The following is a 24,401-nucleotide window of genomic DNA, read 5'->3' as shown; positions in this document are numbered from 1 at the left end:
GCTAGACATGTATACCTTACAATCAATCCATACAACAAATATAGTAGACCTATTGCATATAGTATGAAAAAAACAGACCAAAACACAAAAATTTAACTATAACCACTGAACCATGAAAATGAGGTCAAGGTCAGATGACACCTGCCAGTTGGACATGTACACCTTACAGTCCTTCCATACACCGAATATACTAGCCTTATTGCTTATAGTATCTGAGATATGGACTTGACCACCAAAACTTAACCTTGTTCACTGATCCATGAAATGAGGTCGAGGTCAAGTGAAAACTGTCTGACAGACATGAGGACCTTGCAAGGTACGCACATATCAAATATAGTTATCCTATCACTTATAATAAGAGAGAATTCAACATTACAAAAAATCTGAACTTTTTTTTCAAGTGGTCACTGAACCATGAAAATGAGGTCAAGGACATTGGACATGTTACTGACGGAAACTTCGTAACATGAGGCATCTATATACAAAGTATGAAGCATCCAGGCCTTCCACCTTCTAAAATATAAAGCTTTTAAGAAGTTAGCTAACACCGCCGCCGCCGCCGCCGCCGGATCACTATCCCTATGTCGAGCTTTCTGCAACAAAAGTTGCAGGCTCGACAAAAATGACAATAATACATAAATAACAACAGACTACTAGCAGTTAACTGACATGCCAGCTCCAGACTTTAATTAAACTGACTGAAAGATTATGATTTCATCATATGAACATCAGGCACAATCCTTCCCGTTAGGGGTTTAGTATCATACCATCATAACATGTATATATATATCGCAAGTTGTGATTATATAATAACTACGGTTTACTCCACTGAGTGGCACACATTTCTTGCATTTTTAAGACGATTGTAAATGATCGTTCTGATAAAATCAAAAGATCAAAGAGATTTAAGACAAATGTAGGAATTATTAAGCTTCGCTCTAAATCCAGGGTAAGATCATTGGTTGGTATATATACGAATGTTCAGCTGAACCCCGATGTGTTGACATTTTTTTTAGTACTGCAACTCAAGGATTTGTATAGTGACATTATACAAATTCTTGAGCGACTGTTCAATAATATTTACCAGTATCATTTGGACGGTTTCATTTGGTCGGATAGTGATAAAATATTTTAGAGGACAAAAATATATTACATAATTAGCTATATAACGTAGTCAGATCTCTGATTTCTTCTGCTGTATTTTGTTGATTGGTACTTGCTCGATTAATTTTCGTATTATAAACTGGAAATTTCTACTTTCCAGGATTATTCAGTAACTTAACCATATATATCACTCTAAACTTCATAGTTTTAATATTTATTAAATATATTTATTGTTAACCGGCGGTAACCGGAACACACCTTAATCGCAATTTAAACTTCACCCACAAACTAATAAAATAATGTCACTCACTATTTCAAATCATTGTAGAATAATTAATTCTGGGCCGATTTTTATTTTTTATGGATCAGTCGATTTGTTTAAATAAGTTGTTCACGAATAAAGGTCTACCGACGCGATTGAAATAAGTAAAGGTGTTTTCCGACAGGTGATATTGTTAAGCTGTCTCGATTAAAACCATGTGATTGATAAGAAGTATCTCTGGTCAATTTATGATCGCGGCATCGCAGATAGTCACAAAAGAAATTAACGACAGCGTACTAATTAGACAGTTTCCATATCTTTTCTACAGGGCTACCCGGGTTATAAATAAATGCTAATTTATCGTTGTAGTTCCTGTCAATATAATACTTCTATGGAAGAACAAAGACGCTAAATTCATTCAAGTGTGGACATCACAATATAGCAACTAATTACATAATAATTAATTATGTAATAATTATGTCATAATGAAATATCACAATTTGAAAGATTAATCTGTCTTCTTTCTTTTGGTACCTCATTTATAAAATATAAAGAAGGATGAAATGAATTACACCAGTTAAAAGTTGTCCGAATAGGAGTGAAAAAATCTTTGTATTGTGCTACCTTAATGCTAAGTAAGACCTTATATCATATGACAACTAGAATAAATGCTAAATAACACCCTAAATCATATGACAACTCAACTAATTGCTAAATAACATTCTAAAGCATATAACTATAATAAATGCTAATAAAATGCTAAATAACACCATAAAGATTTGATAACTGGAATATATGCTAAATAACATCCTAAATCATATTATTATTAGAATGATAGATATATATAAATTAAAACCCTAAAGTTTATTATTAGAAAATTAGATGCATATTCTGGACAGGACAATTTTAATGAGTTATAAGTATATCAATCTCTTTACCAGATTTCTATTCTTCAATTTCTATTGTGCTGGCTCACAAACTAACAGTTTGAGGATACATTATTCTGACTTAGCAATCTCAAAAAGCAAAAAAAAAATATATTGTTTGTTGAAGCCAGTTCTTAATTAATATTTCCCATTAAAAAAAAACAAATTATTACAGAACTTTGTAGTTATCTTATCTAAGAATCTATATAGTTAAAGTACTTACATTGCAATCGGTAGCTTCAAAATGCCATTGCTTATTTTCTAATGAGATAATCATAAATTCATAGCCATCTGAATCTGAAAAATAATATAGGAAAAGTTTTTCATTATAGATTAAAATAAAAATCTAGTGCAGGGCTGAGCATCAAATACCATATTATTTGATGAATGTCCTATTCCCATGTATTGAATGTGCTTATTTCTCAATCATACAGCAAAATTTATATGGAACAAGACTATTGGTTTTCCCCTTTGAATGGTTTTTCACTAGTAATTTTGGGGTCCTTTATAGCTTGTTGTTTGGTGTGCGCCAAGGCTCCGTGTTGAAGGCCGTACATTGACCTATAATGGTTTACTTTTATAAATTGTTATTTGGATGGAGAGTTGTCGAATTGGCACCCACACCACATCTTCCTATATCGATAAATACTGAAAATTTACCTTTTACAAAAGAATAAATTGTTTACACAGAAGATGTCTCACATGTATGTAGCTTTGGTAGTATAATGCAAATATTGAAATCAAAATAACAATAACAATACATTATTACAGATTTATTCCTTACACTTATTTTAAAACGGTCTGGGTTTTGTTATTGAATCTTTAGTATTTTGATTGGTTGAAAAGATTATTGCTTCACTTTTATCTGTTTGCCAGTCTGCTAAAAAGTCAATAAAACCACATTTTGAACTCATCAGTAGACAATAATTGTATTATGGAATACTATTCAATTAAGAACAGAATAACTACTGGGTACTTTTAAATCCTTTCTTACCTTCACCATCTCCAGGACCAAAATTTTTAATACCACCACTTTTCGCTCTCCGATGCCGTTTCTTTACATTTGGTGTTTCTATTTTTGAACCAACACTGCTACCATTGACACCCAGCTTCAAACTATCACCATTTGGAATAACTAAAACATAATTAAAACTTATAGATGTATAGATTTGGTTATTAAACTATGAGTTTAATGAGTTGCTGACTACAAAAAACGCAAATAGAATAGGTTATTCAACACAAATTACACCCTTAGCTAAATAAGAGATCTCAAACAAGTGATGAGATATCAAAAAGTAGTAATAAGAAGGCCTATGAAGGTCCTATGACTTCATTAAGCATCAATGAGTTTTCTTTATCAATATCATGTCAATCCATTTATTTACATAACAATCAGAATGTCATGTAAACTTATTGTCAACTCCTATCATTATTGACCATGCAGACATTATTTTGTGAACACATTTTACCCTAGATAATACAGAATTAATTAATAGACCAAGCAGAGAAAATCAGCATGAGATAAATGAATCATTAAAATAATGACTAGACTCCAACAAATAGCAACAAAGGAGGAAGTTTAATGTATATATATATTTCTTCGATTTGTTTCATGCTTGTATTGTCAACTTTGAATTTAGAGGTGGAACTTCCGAAGACTTTTTTTTAATATTCCAATCCATCTGAATCTGAAAATACAACAGTGACAATACAAGGTACATTATTGTTTCAGAAAATATGCTGTAACTCTTGACCTTGGATAAGTCAAAGCCTTTTGTGACCTTTGACTTCAACTGTATATCCACATATTATGAAGAAATTATGGAATAATTTCATTGTTAATCCTGTTTAGTTCATCTATATTCCTAGTTGCATGCCTTTTCTAATATAATGGCCAACTTTTAAGTACTTTTCAAAACCTTTTTTTTTTTTATTTATGTAATTACCTATATGGTAAATCTACATGTATGACTCATTATAATTGGATAACTCAATTGGATGGATGAATTAAATTTATATAAAGAGGAGAACATGTTGATTTGATATAACTTATTTATTATGAACCCTGCATTTTTCTAGGCAAAATTCACTAAGCAGGAATTTGAACAGTGTTGAAAGTCTGTAGAGAGACTAACAACCTTAAAAGGACACATTACCCTGAGTCCGGGCCGTGTACGACAACAAGTCTCTGCTCCTACTCCTTAATGCAGCATGCTTAGTGGAGAAACAGCAAAATCAATGACCCCATGACTCCCAAAGACAGCCAAGCTCAAATTCTTTGTTTTCCCCCATATTTTTAATAATTGGACTGTTTTAAAAGTATTTTTAGACATCAATTACTTTGCTTAACCTTCATTGAATCTTATAAAGCACAACTTTTCATAAACCAGATATTGCACCCTGGGAATTTGTGTTCTTTTTTTCTTCTTATTCTTGTTTCTGTATTATACTGATAAATAGTCTTCTCTCTTTTGTTGGCATTGAACTTTATACTTTTTACACTGACAACAGAAGATACTGGTGATACACAGGGTTTTGCAAATTCCTTAAAATAATTTTTTTTTTCAATTAATACTAAACAAGAAACCTGCAGCATGTAAAACACACCTTGTGGCTGAGTAAAATTGTTATCAGAGTTTGAAGAATGACGCTGTCTAACTACATCAAAGCCTGTTAGCTGTACATTCTCTTTATCTTTGTTTGATTTTCCTGTAAATAAATATGTCCAGGTGTCACACAAATACACAACATGCATCTAAAAAAACTAAAATACTGATAAAAAAAACAACACAATAATGTTAGTCAGAATGCACAATGTTCAATATATGCTAACCAAATCAAAAGGGATATTTCTGGTCATAATATTTGAGCTTATTCACTACAGCAAAATACATAACAACTGTCATTTGAAAGTTTGAATCTATTACTTTTTCACAGATTTAAAGGAATTAAACAGTATGATATCTTTTATCTTGTTTACTTTTGAACGGGCAAGAAGTATGATCTTAACAAAAATCAATAATCAGCCGACTGTAAAAAAAGGTAGAAGAAAAGGTGAGATACCTATGAGTAATTAAAACAGAAATGTTGCAATCATTCTATTTATTCAATATAGTTGACCTACAGTTTATGTAGTATCTGAGAAACAATTAGCATTGCCATTCAAGGGTAAGAGGTTAATTGACACATTTGTAGATCTTATTTTAATGGTAATGTTGCTTCATACGGTTCACATAGGTCTACCCCAGGGCTTCCAAAACGGTCATATATTCCGGACATTTGTATAATGTCTGGTAAAAGTCCGGTTGGGCAAAGCATGAAACGCTTATATACTTTTTAGTTTTCAAGGCTTTTTCGTTCATTTAACATAATTCACAATCTTTTTGACCCAAATCCTTTGCACATTTCCGGTCATAAAAGTGACATGATGATTAATTACTATCAAAACAACAACTACTTCAATACTTTCTAAATCTAATCAAGGTTAATTAGTAGTTGGACAGCTGAAATCTACCTGTTCAGTTGACAGGTGAACTATTTTCAGTACCGGACATCTAGTCCAAATAATTATGACGTCTAGTAAGGCTAGTTTAATATTTTTCTTGGGTTCAGAAAAATATTAAAATAGCCTTGTCAGATGTCATAATTATTTGGACCACGTAAATTGATCGGTTTATTTATTTATTTTCTAATATTTCAGCAATTTGTATCTAATTGATTTAGTCCAAAAGATTAAAATTATAAGAAATTAGTTTATCAACATGACTTGATGAAAAATTTAAAGAGGTTTTAAATGAAAAATCGTCGTATGAATTAGAACACGTGTGCCAGGTGCATAGGTGGGAAATTTAATTATGCATCCGGCCATATTTCTTTAAAAATGCTAAAATTATCATTGATACCTGTATCTAACGTTCATTTCAAGTATTTTGTTGAAGAAATAACGTGGAAAGAGCTTCTTCACTCAGTCATGCTTTGTAAACATACACGGATTTTAGGTATCCGTTTATGGTCCATGTTTCACCATTATCAGGTCAACATCCAGTTTGAAAAATGTGATTTTTTAAAACGAAAGTAAAGTTTTTGACAATGTTATTTTGCACAAATGAAGATTCTAAGGCAGATATGAGCACGCTGATGTGCACACTTTGAATGATGCACTGCCAATTTAACAGTTTACATCTGAACATCAAATTCATATCAAAGTAAAGTTTAAAATCGTTTTTTTTTTTAATGTAATGTCAATCATTGGAATTGCCATCTTATAACCATAATTGCCTTTTTAGACTAAGTCTTAAGGGATTACAATCGGGATCAGATATAAAATGTCCGGCTGGCTCAAAAATTTTTTAAAAGCCCTGGTCTTCCCTATGATTTATTTAAAGCGGTAGCCACGATTATTTAGGGATCAAAAATCAAGATTCATTATTTTTAAATTGAACTTTCAGACAAAGTTTGGTAACATTACATTCAGGTGTTTCAGAGGAGAAGTCTTTAAAAAAAAAATCTGACAACAGACAACTGATCAACTATGGAAGCCAAGTGATTTCAAAAGTTCACACAGTGCAACCAGCTTGGAGATCTGAAAATGATCCAATTCATCAGAAAGCATCCATTAAGGTAATAACTTCTAAAGTGGTGGGTTAGCTTGACCCAGTGCTAGTTGAAAACTCTTTCATTATCATTTTGCAATTCATAAGATTGACCCACTTCTTAGGAAAAAGCACAACATAAATAGGCAAGATGCAAAAATGGCAGACTCATGCATTAGTTTCAGAGGAGGTGCTGACAGGCAGAAGGAAACAATTACAATAAAGAGACTGAGATCATGACTATTATTTATCCCAGTTTAATAAAATTTTCTTCTGACCCTCTTTCCAATAGTGATTATTTTGTCAACCCTTTATGCAAACATATATATAGACCACAAAAGCAAAACAAAAACATTTAACTTTTACAATATGATTGGTTCACCTTTTATACTTCCATTAGCCTCTTGGTTTGGGTGCTGTGCTGGATAATTTGGGATGGTTTTTGTTGTCCTTGGTCGTAATCCAGGAATTTTTACTGTGGTATGCATCAATGTTATCTCTTTCTTATGAATATCATCCATATAATCCTGTAAATACAATTTGTATAATAATCTAAATTAATCTAATTTGTCAGTTGTAAGTTGTAACCTATCAAGTTTTTTGCATACCGACACTGTAAAATATAAGCTGTGAGTCACAATAGGATTTTTTGAGTGAGTTAAACGAAATAGTTCTAAAAGTCTTTATTTTTTGTCGGACAGCTTATATTTCACATTACAATTTGATATGTTTGAGTTGCAAAGTTGCAGTATGCAACTTAATGAATAGCTGAGTAGATTCATACGGACACAGGGAAGACTGAGTCACACATCTTCAGTGGAAAGTTTGTTTGACATAGTTTGAAACATTACTGCATGCACCAAAAAAAAGTTTGTTCTATTTCTGAATTACCTATACAGACACCAAATAACGATTTTCTTCATTAAAAAGCAGAACTTTTTGATTTTTGTATTTGACAGATATTTTTACATATTTTGTCATCAGATTTTTATTTTTACTATTATTTCTGAATTTAAATTGGACAGAGTAATAGCGTCAATATTCAATGGTGTACATATCAAAATGTTCACTTTACATTGAAAAAGTACAATTTACTAACTTTCAAGTAAAATGTGACCAGCTTGAAATAAACCAAAACTTTAACCTGAACCTGTGGATGCCAGGACAAGTGGATGGAATGAAAGGATGGATAGATGCAAAAACTGAAAAACATAATGCCCACATTGTCATACAGTGGAGCATAAAAATCAAATCCCATCAAAAAGAAACTAAGAAATATTTAACATTATAATCAATGCATAGTAAATAATAACTACAAACTAAAATCTTGTCAAACAAGAAGTGCTTATGAAGCAGATATATATCTTAAGTACTGTATCATATCTTACATGAAGACTTGGGTGATAAGACAATTTCCCATCATCACTCAGTGTAACATATTTCTTTTTCCATTCCTTGTTTAAGCCATGACTCTTCTTATATAAGTAACCCTAAAAAAATCAAGCACTTTTATTAGGTTTAAAAACTATCAGCAACATCTTCTTTTCCTACAAGCAATTCTTTCATAAATGTAACAATGGGTTAGTTTCTCACGTTATACATACATAACTGTATTTCTAACCATATTACCATATTTTTTCTGTCTATAGGGTTTTAAAATAGATAAAACTTTTTGTTGAAGATTGCCACTAGCTGAAATCAGACCTCTTTCAATATATCATACCTTTACTGAAAAGGACTAAGTTTAATATCAGACAACTGTATGTCTCTATGATTCATATCATGTGATTACTGGTTTTGCTATTTTTTTTCTGTCGATTTATCGCGGTTTTATCATTATATCCACTTCATTACCTTAAAGCTTCAATGTCTTGCTTTTTGAAGTACAAAAATGTATCACTTTTGCTACCTATTTTTGCATGTAGAAACCACACACTTTTGAAAATAACTTTAGAACTCCTTTTCAATGTGTTACACAAACAAATAAACCATAATCTTTCTAATGAATTTCAAAGCTACAGTATTTTGTTAAAGTACAATCTTCTTAAATAGAAATGCAACATACTTGCTTCAATGGAATAGCTCTACCACTACCAACTTTCTGTCCTTCTTCTGAAACTTTCTTTTCTTCTTCTTTTCCTTTCGGCTGTAATATTAATTGAAATATTTTACAAAACTTGAAAATAAATGCAATATTTGATATCAGGAACATTCAGGCAAATTTTGGTAACATTCTGCCCCCAATAAGTTCAGGGAAAGACTTTTTTACAACGGACAAGTGAGCAAAAGCAAACTTCAAGTATGTTAAAAATTAGCCAAAAGGAGCATCTTTTAAGGTAAAAAAAAAAATGTTGGCAGTTTTTAAGTCTTGTAGTACTGATTATGCCAATTATTAGGTTTTTGCAAGTTCATCCCATCCATAATAATTTTTAAAGATAGTAGCCAAGCACTCGAAAGTAAGTACATGTAAAACAAAATCATGATTTAAGGGCAATTACTGCTTTAAGTACAGTAGTCTTCCAATGGTATTAATCATATTAGCATATTTTTTTTTATATCTTGTATATCTGTTTATAATCAATACCTATCTAATTTGGTCCTCAACTTTGTATTTGTTTGGCTTTTAAACTATTTTGATATGAGCATCACTGATGAGTCTTGTGTAGACGAAACGTGCATCTGGCGAATTAAATTATAATCCTGGTACCTTTGATAACTAATATGGTTTTCTAGACACACAAACATTTGAAAAAAGTAAACTAGAGGCTCTAGAGAGCATGTGTCGCTCACCTAGGTCTATGTGCATCTTCAACAAAGGACATTACCTAATGTTGCGGACTAGAGTATAATTGAAGGGCAATCACTCCAATAAGGAGTCGTATTATGATTTCTTTCAATTCTAAGTTAAGATCTTGTCTTGCTAATCATTTGTGCCTTTTAAAGTTTCTCTTTAACTATTATAGTTTTCAAAATATTAGGTAAATATAGAAAAAAAGGTAAAGTCATCATCTGAGGGCAATAATTCCTATAAAAAAGTTTGACAGTTTCAGTTTCTGTTTTCTAAATGTTCCTGTTAGTCATAAAAGTTATCTGTTGCGATGTTGTGGTGAAATTACAAAATCATTTAGTGGGTATGGTGCTTATTTTGATTTTCTGCAAATAAACAATAGCTTTTCACCTTCAAATGTTTCAAAAAAAAGCTTTTACATTGCAGGAAGTGGAATCTAAGAATAAGTCTCTATAGAACATTGAAAAACAAATTGGTGCTATATTTACAAAAGTTTTTGGGTTTTTTTTCACTTCTTTCTATCTCATTGAAGTCATATTTTATTAGTGGAGGAAGCAAGTGTACCTGGAGAGAACCACCAACCTTCACCAGGTAAACTGACATTCCTAGTCAATTAACATTGTATTAAACATTCATTTGCACATAATTCAGAAGAAATAGAATTGTCATATATTTATGAAAAAAAGCTATTTATTTCTTCTGTGCAAATACAAAACCAAATCAAAACAACTTTTAAATAATAAAATAAAATAAAGTTCAAATTTGTAAAGGTTTCCATGGAACTTTGTGACTCATCTGCAATTACTGCTGTCAAATGTAAAAACGTACTGTTGACTGTACAGGTAATCCTTTCAGAGACCAATATACTGACAGAAAACTATATAGCCCTTCTACATTGTACCTTGAGATACAATTGAAAATGTTATCAATTACATCCGTGGATTTTCAAAAATTGTACCGAATCAAAAAAATTTAAGTGAGAAAAATTACAGCCTGATTTAAATTAATGTACAAAACACTAAACAAAAAACAGATATAACTTTTATTGCAATCAATTATGGATTTTTGTAGATTTTATATTGCTGATAATTTATGTAGTGCACTGTTTGTACCTATCTATTATGTTTATCTGTTTGAGGTAACGGTAATGAGTAAACTAAGAATAGTAAAAATCGTCATAATTCGAGGTGTCATACATTCAATTGTTTGGTCATATTACAGCTTTGAAAAATTCTGGTACTGTTGATATTTTTGCCTTTAAAGTCATATGATACAAGTGACTGGTGAAACATAATGTTATTCCAATTCTTGAACCAATGCATACAAATATCATAGACTTAGACTTCTGTGCACGATTTTATCATTTTTTTTTCGCATAATTTCGTATAATCGTCAATTATTTTTTTTCAATCTGCAGTGTTGTTGTGAAAATATGGCAGGTTATTAAAGTTCGTTTTTTGAAGATGAAGTTTAACGATTGTCACCTATTTGTCAACAATCAACAAAAAAGCATGGATATTGAGCACATGTTTAACACAATCAGATAATAATTATTTTAAGGACATCCAGGCATATTGCGAACACCGTATTTTTACGAGATGGGTAACACTGAGGTCACTTTGCATATGTAATATGTCGGGGAATTGCTTCTAGGAAGGAAGCAATTAAAATAAAAACTTCTTCTAAATATGAACAAATTAAAGAATTTTCTTCAGAAAAAAGTATGTGTACATTAGTTTTATAATGAAAACTATCCTTGAGTTCTAAAAAAACATATGCATTATTTTTTTAATTTGAGGTTTCTTATTACTGGCGAAAAATAATGTTGATCCAATTCTTGAACCAATGCATGAATATATCACAAACTGAAGTCTTCTGTGCACGATTTTATCATTTTTTAGCCAACAGAATTTGTCTTTATCGGTCATGAAGTGAAAATATGGCAGCTAATAAATTTTTGTGTTCAGAAGCCATAGTTTACCAATTGTTACCTTAGTAAACAATCAACAAAAAAGAATGGATATTGTGTATTACATGAAAAATAAGATGATAATTTATTTCAATGACAGATCCATGCTTTTGCCATCACTGGATTTTTATCAGAAAGGTCATGTTGAGTTTACTGCATATGGAAAACATATCTACAGGTAGATACCAGAAGAATCATTCACTCAAGTTTGGTTGAAATTGGCGCAGTAGTTTCAGATAAGATCTTTGAAAAAGTATGTGACAGTCATAGTTTTGGATAGTTAAAAATTGTGGATAAAGGCTATATATATCTGTAAGGGGTCATCCAATTGTTTCCGTTGTTTTGGCATTTATTTGCATTTTGTACCCATTCATTCATGCTAAGTATTTGTATATTTCATTGTTCTGATCTCCCAGTAGGATTTAAGGAGGTTATATGTAGGCATTATAAAGGAGAAAATATATACAAGTACACATGAAACAAATTATTTATTTAAAAGAATGACGAAGAATTGAAACTACTTCCATGCCATATCATCAACAACCAACATTAACATGCAGATTTTCATGCTATTTGGACAAAAATGAGAGAAGTATGCTACATATTACTTGTAGGTGGATTTAGAAGCTTCTGTCAAGGTTTTAACATAAAATGCCTAGATAAGAAGCTACTTGTATTAACCTGTTATTTTAGTTAAAACATCACTGAAATGATGACACTTTATTCCTTAATTTTATAACATTATAAGAAGTTTTCAACTGTCAGTTTTTCTGCAATGCCACCTTTTCTTTGTTGAAAATCTTTACCAGAGTTGTACATGAACTTTCTGGTGTGAGGGGTTTCCATTCTTTGGTTTTTCTTCTGGTGTGTTCTGATGTTTTTAGTAACATTGTGTAATTGCCAGAATTATTTTTATTCAAATAATAGCATTTATAGATTGTTTATTACTGATTTTTGTTGTTGTAAGAAACAATTCCCTCCATGCATAATAAATTTTAAGATTTTCCCAGGTTAATACAAATTAAACTGAATTATATATGAGTGGCAATTAAATGATTAAATGACTTAAATCTTCTTAGGACAAATAAAATAAATGGGGAATGTGTCAATGGAACACAGATGATACCCCCACTTGCATATCATATAAAGTTATAAAGGGACATAACTGAAGAACTGTAAGAGTGAAACTACCTAAATTTGTACTTGATCTGAGTTTTAAATAATAAGAATTGTGTTTAACATTTTTAACATTTGGTTGAGACTTACTTAAGGTAGATGGGGTGTCTAAATTATAATCCATAGAATTTTTTAATAATTTGCCAAAATGTAGTTTATATCCTGCATGTTTAAAAACATCAATAAAAAGAATGGGTCACAGGACTTATTTTCACATTACAGGTTGTGCAAAATTGTCAGATTTTGTATAGATTATGCATGGGAAACCCAATTTTCCGCTATCAAATAGAATTTTGAGATAAAATATGAGAAGATAGCTCCAATATTATGCTGTCAGATAAGGAAAAGAAATAATTGGGTCGCCAGACTTGTTTTCTTGCTACACAATGAAATGGGTAAATTCCTAACACATTCTTATATTGTAAAAGTAACACTATCTGAATTATCTGCTCTTATATTTGAGTTGCCTCCCCTTATTTGGCAAAATTGGAAAAAGTTGAATCAAACGAAAGCATTTTGGTTTTTTATAAAATACAACCATAAATATGGTAAAACATGGCATTTTCTATATTATAATGAAAATCTTACACATGAATTACCTGCTAATCTCAAAATTTGCAATTTTTATCAAAGATCTAGACCTTGTTTTTTGGTATTTCAAAATCCAAAATGGAGGAAGACACCCTTGTCTACCTTCAGTTAGATAAAGTAGTTGAAAAATTCAATTTGTAAAGGGGCATAACTCTTGAAAATTTGAGAGATACCACCAAAATTCAAATTTAATTTATGTTTTATGTCAGTTTATAATATTAGTTTGAGGCAAACTTAAGATAAAGAAAGGAAACCAACTTTGGGCAAGCAGACATACATAGGAACATAGATGAACAAGGGCTGCCTCCACTACAGCAGGGGCATAACAATAATATATAGAGAATTATTTGAGATATCTATACTTCATTTCAAGGATTAAATTAGATGTAGAGCCAAAAGCACACACATGAGTCCACATAAATTGTCATTTAAGGGCAACAAATCTTTTAAGAAGTTGACTTCCTGCATCTGTTCATTCATTGTCGAGCCTTCAAATAAACTTAACATTGACCAAAGAACCATGAAAATAAGGTCAAGGTAATATGAAACCTAACAGACAGGAATGATCACCTTACAATTATTCCATACACTAAATATGCTTGACCTACTGTTTGTAATATTGGAGAAATAGACCAAACCACAAGAACTTTAAATTGTCCAATGAACCATGAAATTGAGGTCAAGGTCAGATGAAACAAGCCAGTCAAACATGAACACTTTTTAAATCATTCCATACAACCAATATAGTTGACCTACTGCTTATAGTATCTGAGAAACATACTTTACCTCATGAAATGAGGTAGAGGTCAGGTAAAAACCTGTGAGGCATGTAGACCTTGCAAGAACCCTTACTAAACGTATTTATCTTATTACTCAAAATTAGAGAGTATTTCACTTTAAAAACAAAACATTTATTTATTCAAGGCTGTCACTTAACATGCTTAACCATGAAAATGGACCTACTATCAAAGGAAAAGACTCGTAACATAAGGTATCTGCATACAAGGTATAGAGCATAGTGGTCTTCTAGCCTCTGAAATATAAAGCTTCATACAAATAGTTTAGCTGCCCTTGCCGCCTAACCTTAATTGTAATCCTTGTCCATCATTTTCAGACTTTCTTTGCAGGCCAGATTAAAACTGTAAAATTACTAGAATCTATTAGCAAATGACTAAAAAGAGGCTAAAATTTACTGAGAAGAAGCAATTAACTGCTATATTCTGTTTGAAGGATATTAAATATCTACATTTGCTAGTAGGTTTAATTGTAATTGTAAAAATTCCACTATATGAATGATGTTCTAACACTATTTTAAGTTGGCACATAATGTTTTGAAATGCATAGACTCAAGAAATATAAATGAAAAACATTAGATTTTTTATCGGATGAGGTCACAATAAAGCCTTAATATGCAGTTTGTTCATGAAAACAATGAAAAAAAACAGCATTTTTGCTGGTTTCCATCTGAACTTTGTTTCTTGTGTGAGCACATACTTTGCTTATCTAAAATGTACTCAAAATTGATGGAAATCAGTATAAATCAAAAATTTTTACAAAACATGGAAATTTTTCATGTTTTGTTCAAATAGTAACTTGTTAAATGTGAAATTTGTTATTATTTTCTTGTACCTTCTTCATCTAAGTAGGACACATTTAAGAATATATAAGATGACTTTTAAATTAAAACTAATATTTGGACCAATTAACTTGAATAAAGGCCGTATTGCCCCTACCCCCAGTAGTTTCAAATGAAATATTTTTTTTAAAAGTCAACAGACAACAGACACCAAGTGATGGTAAAAATAACATTAGCCCTTTGGTCCAGGTGATTGTATCAAAGGGTTAACTAAAGGTCTGAATCAACTGACAAGCTTCTATATCATATTGTTTTTTTACCTTTTCTTCCAATTATACTTAGATGTACTTTCAAGCAAATGTGCATAGCAAATCATTGAATATGATTATATGAATATGTCCTGCTCCAGCAACCAAAAGAATAAAATAAACACACATGCAATCAACAATATAAAAAAGTGGCATTATCGTTAAACTGACAGCTGTAACCAAACGATTTGCTTACATTATTAAACAAGTTGGATCTTCGTCTATTTTTCCGACTCTGGGTCGGTGTACTGCTTGGTGTTGGCAGATCTTTGGAATCAGATTTATCCTGCAAACATTGTATGTTTTAAAATCATGTCAGTAAAATAAATATCTAAATAGCTATTTACATCACAACATTCACTCTGAACAATGAAGATGAAATTGAACAACCTAAATCCTCATTAACAGAATTGTAACGAAATGTTTCATAAAGTGAAGCATGTTCACACAAAGCTTGAATCCTAAAGTAATTGAAACTGTGATTTCTAGTTCCTAAGAAAAATGTTACAAAAATTGCATACATGGAACAGTATGTGTTAGATTATATAAGTATACACACAACAGTATGTGTAAGATTATATAACTATACACGGAACAGTATGTGTAAGATTATATAAGAATACTGGAACAGTATGTGTATGATTATATAAGAATACATGGAACAGTATGTGTAAGACTATATAAGTATACACGGAACAGAATGTGTAAGCTTATATAAGAATACATGGAACAGTATGTGTAAGACTATATAAGAATACATGGAACAGTATGTGTAAGACTATATAAGTATACACGGAACAGAATGTGTAAGCTTATATACGTATACACGGAACAGAATGTGTAAGATTATATAAGTATACACGGAACAGTATGTGTAAGATTATATAACTATTCATGGAACAGTATGTGTAAGATTATATAACTATACACGGAACAGTATGTGTAAGATTATATAAGTATACACGGAACAGTATGTGTAAGATTATATAAGAATACATGGAACAGTATTTGTAAGATTATATAAGTATACACGGAACAGTATGTGTAAAACTATGTAAGTATACATGGAACAGAATGTGTAAGCTTATATAAGTATACACGGAACAGAATGTGTAAGATTATATAAGTATACATGGAACAGTATGTGTAAGATTATAAAAGTATTCACTTAACAGGAAGATTAAGATAAAAATGACAATTTTATCATACTGTAAAAGCACAAATTTTTCATACGACGGCTTAATGGTTAGATATACATACAGATGGGTGGATGAGGTAAACCAATATACAGATTCCCTCTTTTTAACTAGAAGGAAAATAGGATCTATGTATTGACAAATATTACTGCATAACAAAGCACCTTCATCAGTGTTTATCTCTTTTTTTCAAAATGCAAAAAAAAAAATTGACACTGATGAAAGGCCGTTTGCTGTACCTAAATATTTTTTAATGTAATATTATCTCATCTGAATTATCTTTAATCAGTACAGCTGCACACATCTTGACTTAAGGATGTGATCTTAGGTGAAATTAAATAAATCAAGAACTTTTAATTGATACTTTAAGCTGGTAGAGTATTGGTTAAGGATCAGAATAAGCTAAAAATATTGATAGGTCATGGAGCTCCTTTTCGAGATATTTGATTTTAAAAATATGGCGGGAAAAGGCTGACTCAGACTTTTACCTTATATTTGCCTTGCTTCTATTTGGATCTCAAATCAAAAGAAAGAAAATCAAAAATCTGCTTACATTTTGTCAAATTACCTTTTATGAGCTATTAAGTCTTATATTAAAAGATAAATAGTTGTTATGGGGCAAAATATTCTACCTTGTATCGTATGGAAAAAAAACAAACAGTCCGAACATCTGACACAAATTCCAAAACCTCACCTGAGTACATCCTTAAATACAATTGTCATGCTTGTGCAAATCTCTATTATCCAGTGACTATTAAATTTGATGTTTGGTTGTTTTCCTTAAATTAATTTTTTTCGTTAAATATGTCTCTTCTTTTTTAAATATAACATCCTTAAACAAAAGCACCCAAGAGCCTGAATTGCTCATCAGTCATTAATTAAAATAATAACCAATAAATTGCTTAGCTGAATGTTATTGTCCTGAAACTACAAAACTGCTTGTTTTTGGCCCCTAATTCCTAAACATTTGGTACCATAACCCCCAAAATCATTCGCAACCTTCCTTTTGTGGTATTGAACCTACTTCTTAAATTTCATAGAGATCCATTCTCTTTAACTTAAGCTATTGTCCAGAAACCAAATACGACGAAGCAGCAACCACGCCGACAACATCATAGCATCATACGAACCCAAAAATATGTTTGTGAACGTATAAAAATGGATTAATGTAAATCATTAGAAATGTACCGCAAAATTTGTGGATACTAACTAATATGTTAGTTTTAGAGTTGATCACTTAAATATAAAAAAAGAAGATGTGGTAAATGGTTATCACAGAAGTTGACCCATTTACATTGTACATTTTATGAAACATATGGTGTTTAATTTAATCTCATCAATTTATACTTCATTGTTCAGATCTGCTTGCAGAAATACAAGTGTTACATAAATGGACAGGTTAGTGCAACATGATACAACTATAGCATGTTAACAAGAGAGAAGAAGTGTATATTACGGTATTCGGAGTAAGAGTTGATAGATTTTTGTGTTTGATTGAGTTAAATGCTGTAAGTAACAAAATAAATTTGCTAGACACATTTTTATCTTGGGTTCTATTCTAGTCATGCGAAAAAATCTTATGAAAATTTATTTATTCATCAAGTTATGATGTGATTTTTTCGTTTTCTTGCTGAAAAACAAAATCCAAAGCAAACAAAGAAACTTTCTCATGGGAAGAAAGCAATGAAAAAATAAATCTATATTTTTTTTGCAGACTACACCTTTCTAAGTTCTCTAAGGGACTGTCCCAAATATTTTGAGGATGGAACAATTCTAGTATGAATTACTAGATATCCAAAACACTTTATCTTAAAACATGTGAAAGTTGGCACTGCCAACAGATGCTCTCCCACCGAAGAACATTTATTGAGAGAAAACAAAAAAATGACCAACTTATTATGTTCATGATAAATGTAGTTTGGAATCTTATGTTTGTATCAATCATCAAAAGTTATCAGTGAAAACAAGAGTTTTAAAAGTATGTACTTGTACTAAAACTAAGGTTGCAACTAACATCACAACTATGGCTGTTTAAACTATTAAGCATACAAGCTGACATGATTTCCAAAATTGTCCAGAAATAGAAATCTGGATCATACCTTTTTATTATAAGATGACAACACATGTCTGTTTTGATTCTCTAACCCATATTATTATTTTACAAGTTCGTTTTCAATTGGGATTCACTGGCGGATCCAGAAATTTTCATAACTGGGGGCCCACTCTAGTCACGTTTTAGTGATTCCCTATATAAGCAACCCATTTTTTTCCTATATAAGCAACCCATTTTTTTCTTAGCTATGGCCACAAATATGTTTGATGGCAGTCGGGATCATTGTGGTTATCATTAATAAATTCAAACAAATTTTAGGTCCTTCGACATTGACTTTTTCATTATATTTTACTACTTTTATGGTAGAAAATTTAATTTTTATCATTCTGTGAGATTTTTAGCTCATATTTCTTGGCATTTGGGGGTTAAAAATGTAATATTATAGTAAAAACTTACACTTCCTTTAATCTATTGTTTATCTAAGTTTGATTGTGGTCAAGTTTTGTTCAAATTTGCATTGTGGTTATGTAGAGTTTTGTAAAGTTTGTGATGAATAATAATAAAGCTTACAAAAGCATAATGAGATGAGATGAGAGATGAGAGTATCTGTAGATGTACAATGAAAATGACAACACCATTACATACAACAAAAATAAAAGTGGTATAAAAAATATTAACGCAATCAATATGCAAAAACAAAATTAAGGAAATTAAAAAACTACAGCACCATGATATTCATTCATAAAACATAAAATATAAAAGTATAACACTTATCAAGAGAAAAGAAAAAAATTGTGCAAATGGCATGTAAAACTACATACAATTTCAGCACAATTTATTGGACTCGAAATAATTTTGTATAAAGTATATGTATGATTGCTCAATAATTTAAAGCATATACTATTTTGTGATATTCTTGAGTACCAATATAGTATATGTTTATATATTTTTATGTGGGATATATATAATCTTTAATAAGATAAAAAGTTTATATTTGTACATTTGGTCATGCTTTCAACGAAAAAGGGGGGAAAGACAGTGTAATATCATGCCTATATTCCTGCTGCTCTCAGTGAGTTAAACACAGAGTTGGAAATTTTTGTTAAGTATTTCATCCAAATTTAATTATTTTTTTTACTATTTCTAGGGAAGTATTCTTCATAGGAATAATTTAAAAATTCTTAAAGCATTAAACATACTGTAATAAAAATCATCATAACCTATAAACCTTCCTATATATATTGTTAATTTGAAATGCAAAATTAGGAAATCATTAAAGCATTATATTTTCAGGCATTTAGAAAAGCATAGAATAAAAAGGGATAGGAAAAGCAAAACTAATGCTTAAAAATTCTAAAATAACCAACTTGCACTGCATAAAGTTGCAATACAAGCTATAGCAATATGAAGGGAAAATCTCCACTGCAATACAAATGTGGTATAAATAACTAGAAATACAGCACTTATGAAAAATGCAAAGAAAAAGGAAAAAAGGCATAATACACGCCAAGATGTGACTTACTAGAACCAGACTGGATCGTACACGAGTCATTCGATTCAGAAGTGGAGTGAAAGGAGAATTTTCATGGATATGTAATTCCATCATATACTTATCCAGTTTGTCCTACAGATGCAAGTAAAATAAAAAAAAAAGTCAAGAAAACAGGTCAAATAAGTTATTATCATACAACTGGAATCTGAAAGCATGTTCATTATCAATTCATAATGGCGTTCAAACATCTAAATAAGTAGGACTTTTTTCACTTCTTTTCATCAAAGTTAATGACAATATAAAACATGAATTGATATCTCATTATTTTACTTGAAGCAAAAATGGCAACCATAAATCTCTCTGTTTTAAAATCACACAGGGGTTTTAATTTGTTGGTTTACAGATTTTTTAATGTAAACGATTTACATCAGTTGGTCGTTGAAAAAAACATTGTTTTTACAATAGATACTTATTTATGAAGTTACCTTAGCTTTATTACAATATTTGTTTCTCTTTTTTTTCTGTTTTTTTGTCATCATTCTTTAAATTTTAGTGCCTTACATTTTTTCCAGCAGTTTTAAGATAAAATACATTTTTTATAATCATACAAGTCCATATACCAGCCAGAATTAACAAGTCATTTCACTATGAACGAAAAAAAATAAAAAAAAATAGAGAATGTGTCTATAGGACACAGATGATGCCCCCACTTGTGAATAAAGTTGTAAAGGGACATTAATCAGGAACAATAAAAGTTATGCATCCCAAATGTGTACTTGAGCTGTGTTTTGTGTTTATAAGCATTGTGTATAAGTTTCAAAACATTTGGTTCAGGCAAACAATAGTTAGAGAACAGAAACGAAAAATTTAGCAATTTTTCCATTTGTAAAGGGGCATAACTCTAGAACGGTAAAAGTGACGCCACCAATATTCAAACTTGATCTGAGTTTTGTGGTAATAAACATTGTGTACAAGATTCATAACATTTGGTTTAGTAAACTAAAGTAAGAGAACCAAAACCAACTTTGGGACATACTTACAGACGGACAGATGAACAAGGGTAAAACTTAATGACTCCTCCACTACGGAGGGGGCATAAAAAAATAGTGTTAAACTGCTTTCTATCAATGTTCATAATAAAGGGTGAATGAGCTTCATAAAGCATGGGACATAAATTTTAAAATACCCTGCTTGAATATAACAAACTAGTATAAAGTGGACCTCTTAAATAAGAAATCCAGCAGTATTGTTTCTGTCTCTTTTGCCAGGAAATGCTTTTAATATAAAAATGGATGAAAAATTTGTGTACTGGGAAATACAAAATTGGTTTGAAATCAGACCACATCAATGATATTGCATGAACTAAGGGGTGTTAATTATCAAGCTTATGATACCTTTGGAAACAAAATATCCACAAGCAGTGGTATCATATGACCCCTGTAGTTGTGAAATTTTTGTCAAGTTTTCTTTCATTGCACATTATTATGCTTTTCCTAAAAATTGTTACAAAAACATATTACTTAAAAGCAATATTGTTGACATTCAGTATAATTTTCAACATCACGTCTAACAAAATTTAATTTCAGTTCACAAATGTATTACTTTTTATATATATGTTAGACCTTTAAGCTTAATTATTAATATAAAAATTATTTACTGCGGCCTACTGCCAAAAACCAAAAAAATTGTGTACACAAATCAGACCCTTGCTCTGAAACATGAAGCTTCAAATCAATTTATCGATCTAAGGTTATAAAAAAATTTTATGAACTTTTTTTTCAGTGACTGAAAACTGTGTTGCAGACAAAATGTTTAGAAGATATATGATCCAACTTAAAGCTCTGTTCAGATACTATTAGAAGATATGTACACTTGTGGTTTGATTTATATCTATAGAAATAACCACTATTATTTTACCCAAGCATAGCCACTAATACTAATGCAAAACTGAAATGACATACAGAGAGAATATCATAAAAATATCTTAAATATTTTCATAAAGATTCATAAAAATCTTGATGAAAAATAACACATGTTGGATCTTCAAATGAATAAATGAATAAACAATAAAAAAAAAAAATATATAACATAACATAAGTAAAAATAATAAATTCTAAAGAGCTTTTAATGCAATAAGAGTTAACAATATTCAAACTGACATTGACAGTCAAAACAGCAATTAACTCACAAACTACAAACTAAACAAAAAATGTTACACAAATAAGTAAAGGTATCATCAGTGATTTAGGCAAAGTTTGAAATTTATTTATAATGTCCTAATATATAATAGCTAAACAACTTTATACTTGAATATATTAAGATAAATTAGAAACTGTGAATAGCCTGTGTCGCTCACCTGCATCTCCCACTATTTTGTAAAAAAAATTATCATTAAAGGGCAATAATTCTATAAAGATCTAAATGGCAAATTCAGTCAAGTTTGTATCCTACTGAGCATTTTTGCTTATTAAAGTTTTAATCTATTTATTTTAGATTTCAAGATAATAGGCAAAAATGCACAAATGTCAGTGTTGACTTATTTGTACATCACATCTTGCTGATCATTTTTGCTATTCAATGATGCTCTATTTCTTTTAAATTTGTCAAAGCAAAGACAATATAAAAAAATTTATTGGAAACTTGATTACCTCAGGACAATAACTCATGTAAGAAGTTGCATGAACTGTTAAAATTTAACAGAATTTTATCAACCAGTTCAGGAGCAGTTGCAGATACACTTGGTCAGAATGACAAGTTAACAAACATACTTCCCTATCACTTCTTACCAACTGTTCCAAAATCCTGGGTATAATTATAGCTAGTATACTAGGCTAAGAATTAGAGAAAACCATGTATGATTCATTGCCAATCATGCATGCTTTTGTTTGAATTCTAAAAGGTAGATTAGATTGGAAAATAGTATATGTCACAAGTGAAAGAAACTATCTGTTAGTTAATCTTGATAGATAAATTTAAAAAAAATGGTTTTGGTGACATTTTGCTGTTAGATAAGCTACCACTATAACTTTCCGTTTAATTCTCTTAATTTCCAGTTTAACATGGAGAAATCACTTATGATACCTTAAAATAGTTATACATGAAGCCTCAACACCCACACTGCAGTTGAAATATTGCACACACACACATACATAAGTTAGTTATATAAAATTTTAGTTTTCAAGAATTTTTATTGATCAATGAGTTCCTCATTTTACCTGAACAAAACTAGAGAACAATGTATTCAGACTACACTAATATATGTTATTCATTTTTAGAACTATTAAAATAGAAGTAGTGTCCGCCAATATGATACTTGTATATAATATATGGTTATATTCAGTTACTTAAATCCTAGATGATAGTGAAATTTGAATAGGTAAACAAACCAAAGTTTGCCACATTTACTGATATTTTTCCCCAAAATAAAAATCAGTCAGGGAGCTATATCAACCACCTACCAAACATATCTGCATAAATTAGTCTTTACAGATTACTCCTTAAAACTAAATATCCTACAATGATCATATCTATATTCTATTCATCCTATTCCTTTCAATACTATAAATTTGAAACATTCTTAACAATTAACCAATATGAACAGAGATTCTATGTACACTAGTGGTAAGAGTGGTTATATATTGGTTAAATACTGTTAGTATTTTAGAACTAGCATTGTTTTAACTATACCACTCTAGTATAACTGTGGTTTGTATCACTTACACTTAGGAAAGACGATTTTAAAAACTTTGAATTTTTCCGACTCAAAATAGGTGTGGTTGTGGAAGGATGCAGTGTCTGTTGTCGCAGCTCTGTTGCTCCCTGGGGATGAACAAAAACAAGCATTGCATGCAAAAAGATCACAAAGCCAAATGAGAAAATGAAAACAGTTGATGAAAGTAAAGAGTCAGAATTGTTTACATGACTATAGCTAAGTTTATATTTCAACAAACAAAACCAAGGGAAATTTAATGAAGTTTGATTTACATTGCATCAGGGTTCTAAAGGAGCTTTTTAACTTCTCTTCTATATACCTAACAAATATTCATCTAGATTAACCTTTCATACAATTAACACTTCATTATCAAACACTAAACAACATGTTTTGATGCTTGGAACCAATTTCTAAAAAGATCTAGGAGGGTTTCCTTGTCATAGCTGATTTGAGTGTCGTTTACTTTTTAATAAGAATGAAAAAAACACCCAAAGATAAAAGTCTTTGTCAGAGAGGTCTTTCTTAAAATGAAATAATATATTGATTTTTATCATTAGTCCCTTGTACAATGCACCCTTATCCAAAAAGGTATTAGTCACTGACTCACTGGCAAATACTTTTAGAGGTGCTGAGTTCATTTTTAGTTGTTATAAAAG

The 24,401-nt window shown here is 30.5% G+C and overlaps 2 protein-coding genes across 26 annotated transcripts in view; one reads left to right on the top strand and one right to left on the bottom strand.

Annotated features, from left to right (window-relative positions):
- Nucleotides 1-24,401, top strand: part of LOC139510198 (costars family protein ABRACL-like) — a 90,229-nt gene that overhangs the window by 18,075 nt on the left and 47,753 nt on the right. The window lies entirely within an intron of this gene.
- The window catches only part of LOC139510184 (centaurin-gamma-1A-like), a 72,954-nt gene that overhangs the window by 7,353 nt on the left and 41,200 nt on the right, over nucleotides 1-24,401 (bottom strand). For 4 of the 25 annotated variants that reach the window (XM_071296607.1, XM_071296612.1, XM_071296614.1 and 1 more), the window contains 8 exons: nucleotides 20,064-20,165; nucleotides 15,489-15,578; nucleotides 8,950-9,030; nucleotides 8,273-8,374; nucleotides 7,267-7,411; nucleotides 4,900-5,001; nucleotides 3,287-3,427; nucleotides 2,516-2,589 (listed from right to left, as the gene is read on the bottom strand). In XM_071296607.1, coding sequence (XP_071152708.1) covers nucleotides 2,516-2,589; nucleotides 3,287-3,427; nucleotides 4,900-5,001; nucleotides 7,267-7,411; nucleotides 8,273-8,374; nucleotides 8,950-9,030; nucleotides 15,489-15,578; nucleotides 20,064-20,165 — 837 coding nt within the window. Of the gene's footprint in view, nucleotides 1-2,515; nucleotides 2,590-3,286; nucleotides 3,428-4,899; nucleotides 5,002-7,266; nucleotides 7,412-8,272; nucleotides 8,375-8,949; nucleotides 9,031-15,488; nucleotides 15,579-20,063; nucleotides 20,166-23,753; nucleotides 23,853-24,401 lie in introns of all 25 variants that reach the window. The other 21 variants (XM_071296613.1, XM_071296618.1, XM_071296623.1 and 18 more) reach the window with 11 other exon arrangements.

The sequence above is a fragment of the Mytilus edulis genome, chromosome 2 (assembly GCF_963676685.1).
Source record: "Mytilus edulis chromosome 2, xbMytEdul2.2, whole genome shotgun sequence".
NCBI classification, from domain to species: Eukaryota; Metazoa; Mollusca; class Bivalvia; order Mytilida; family Mytilidae; genus Mytilus; species Mytilus edulis.
This window is presented reverse-complemented; position numbering and strand designations above follow the sequence as displayed.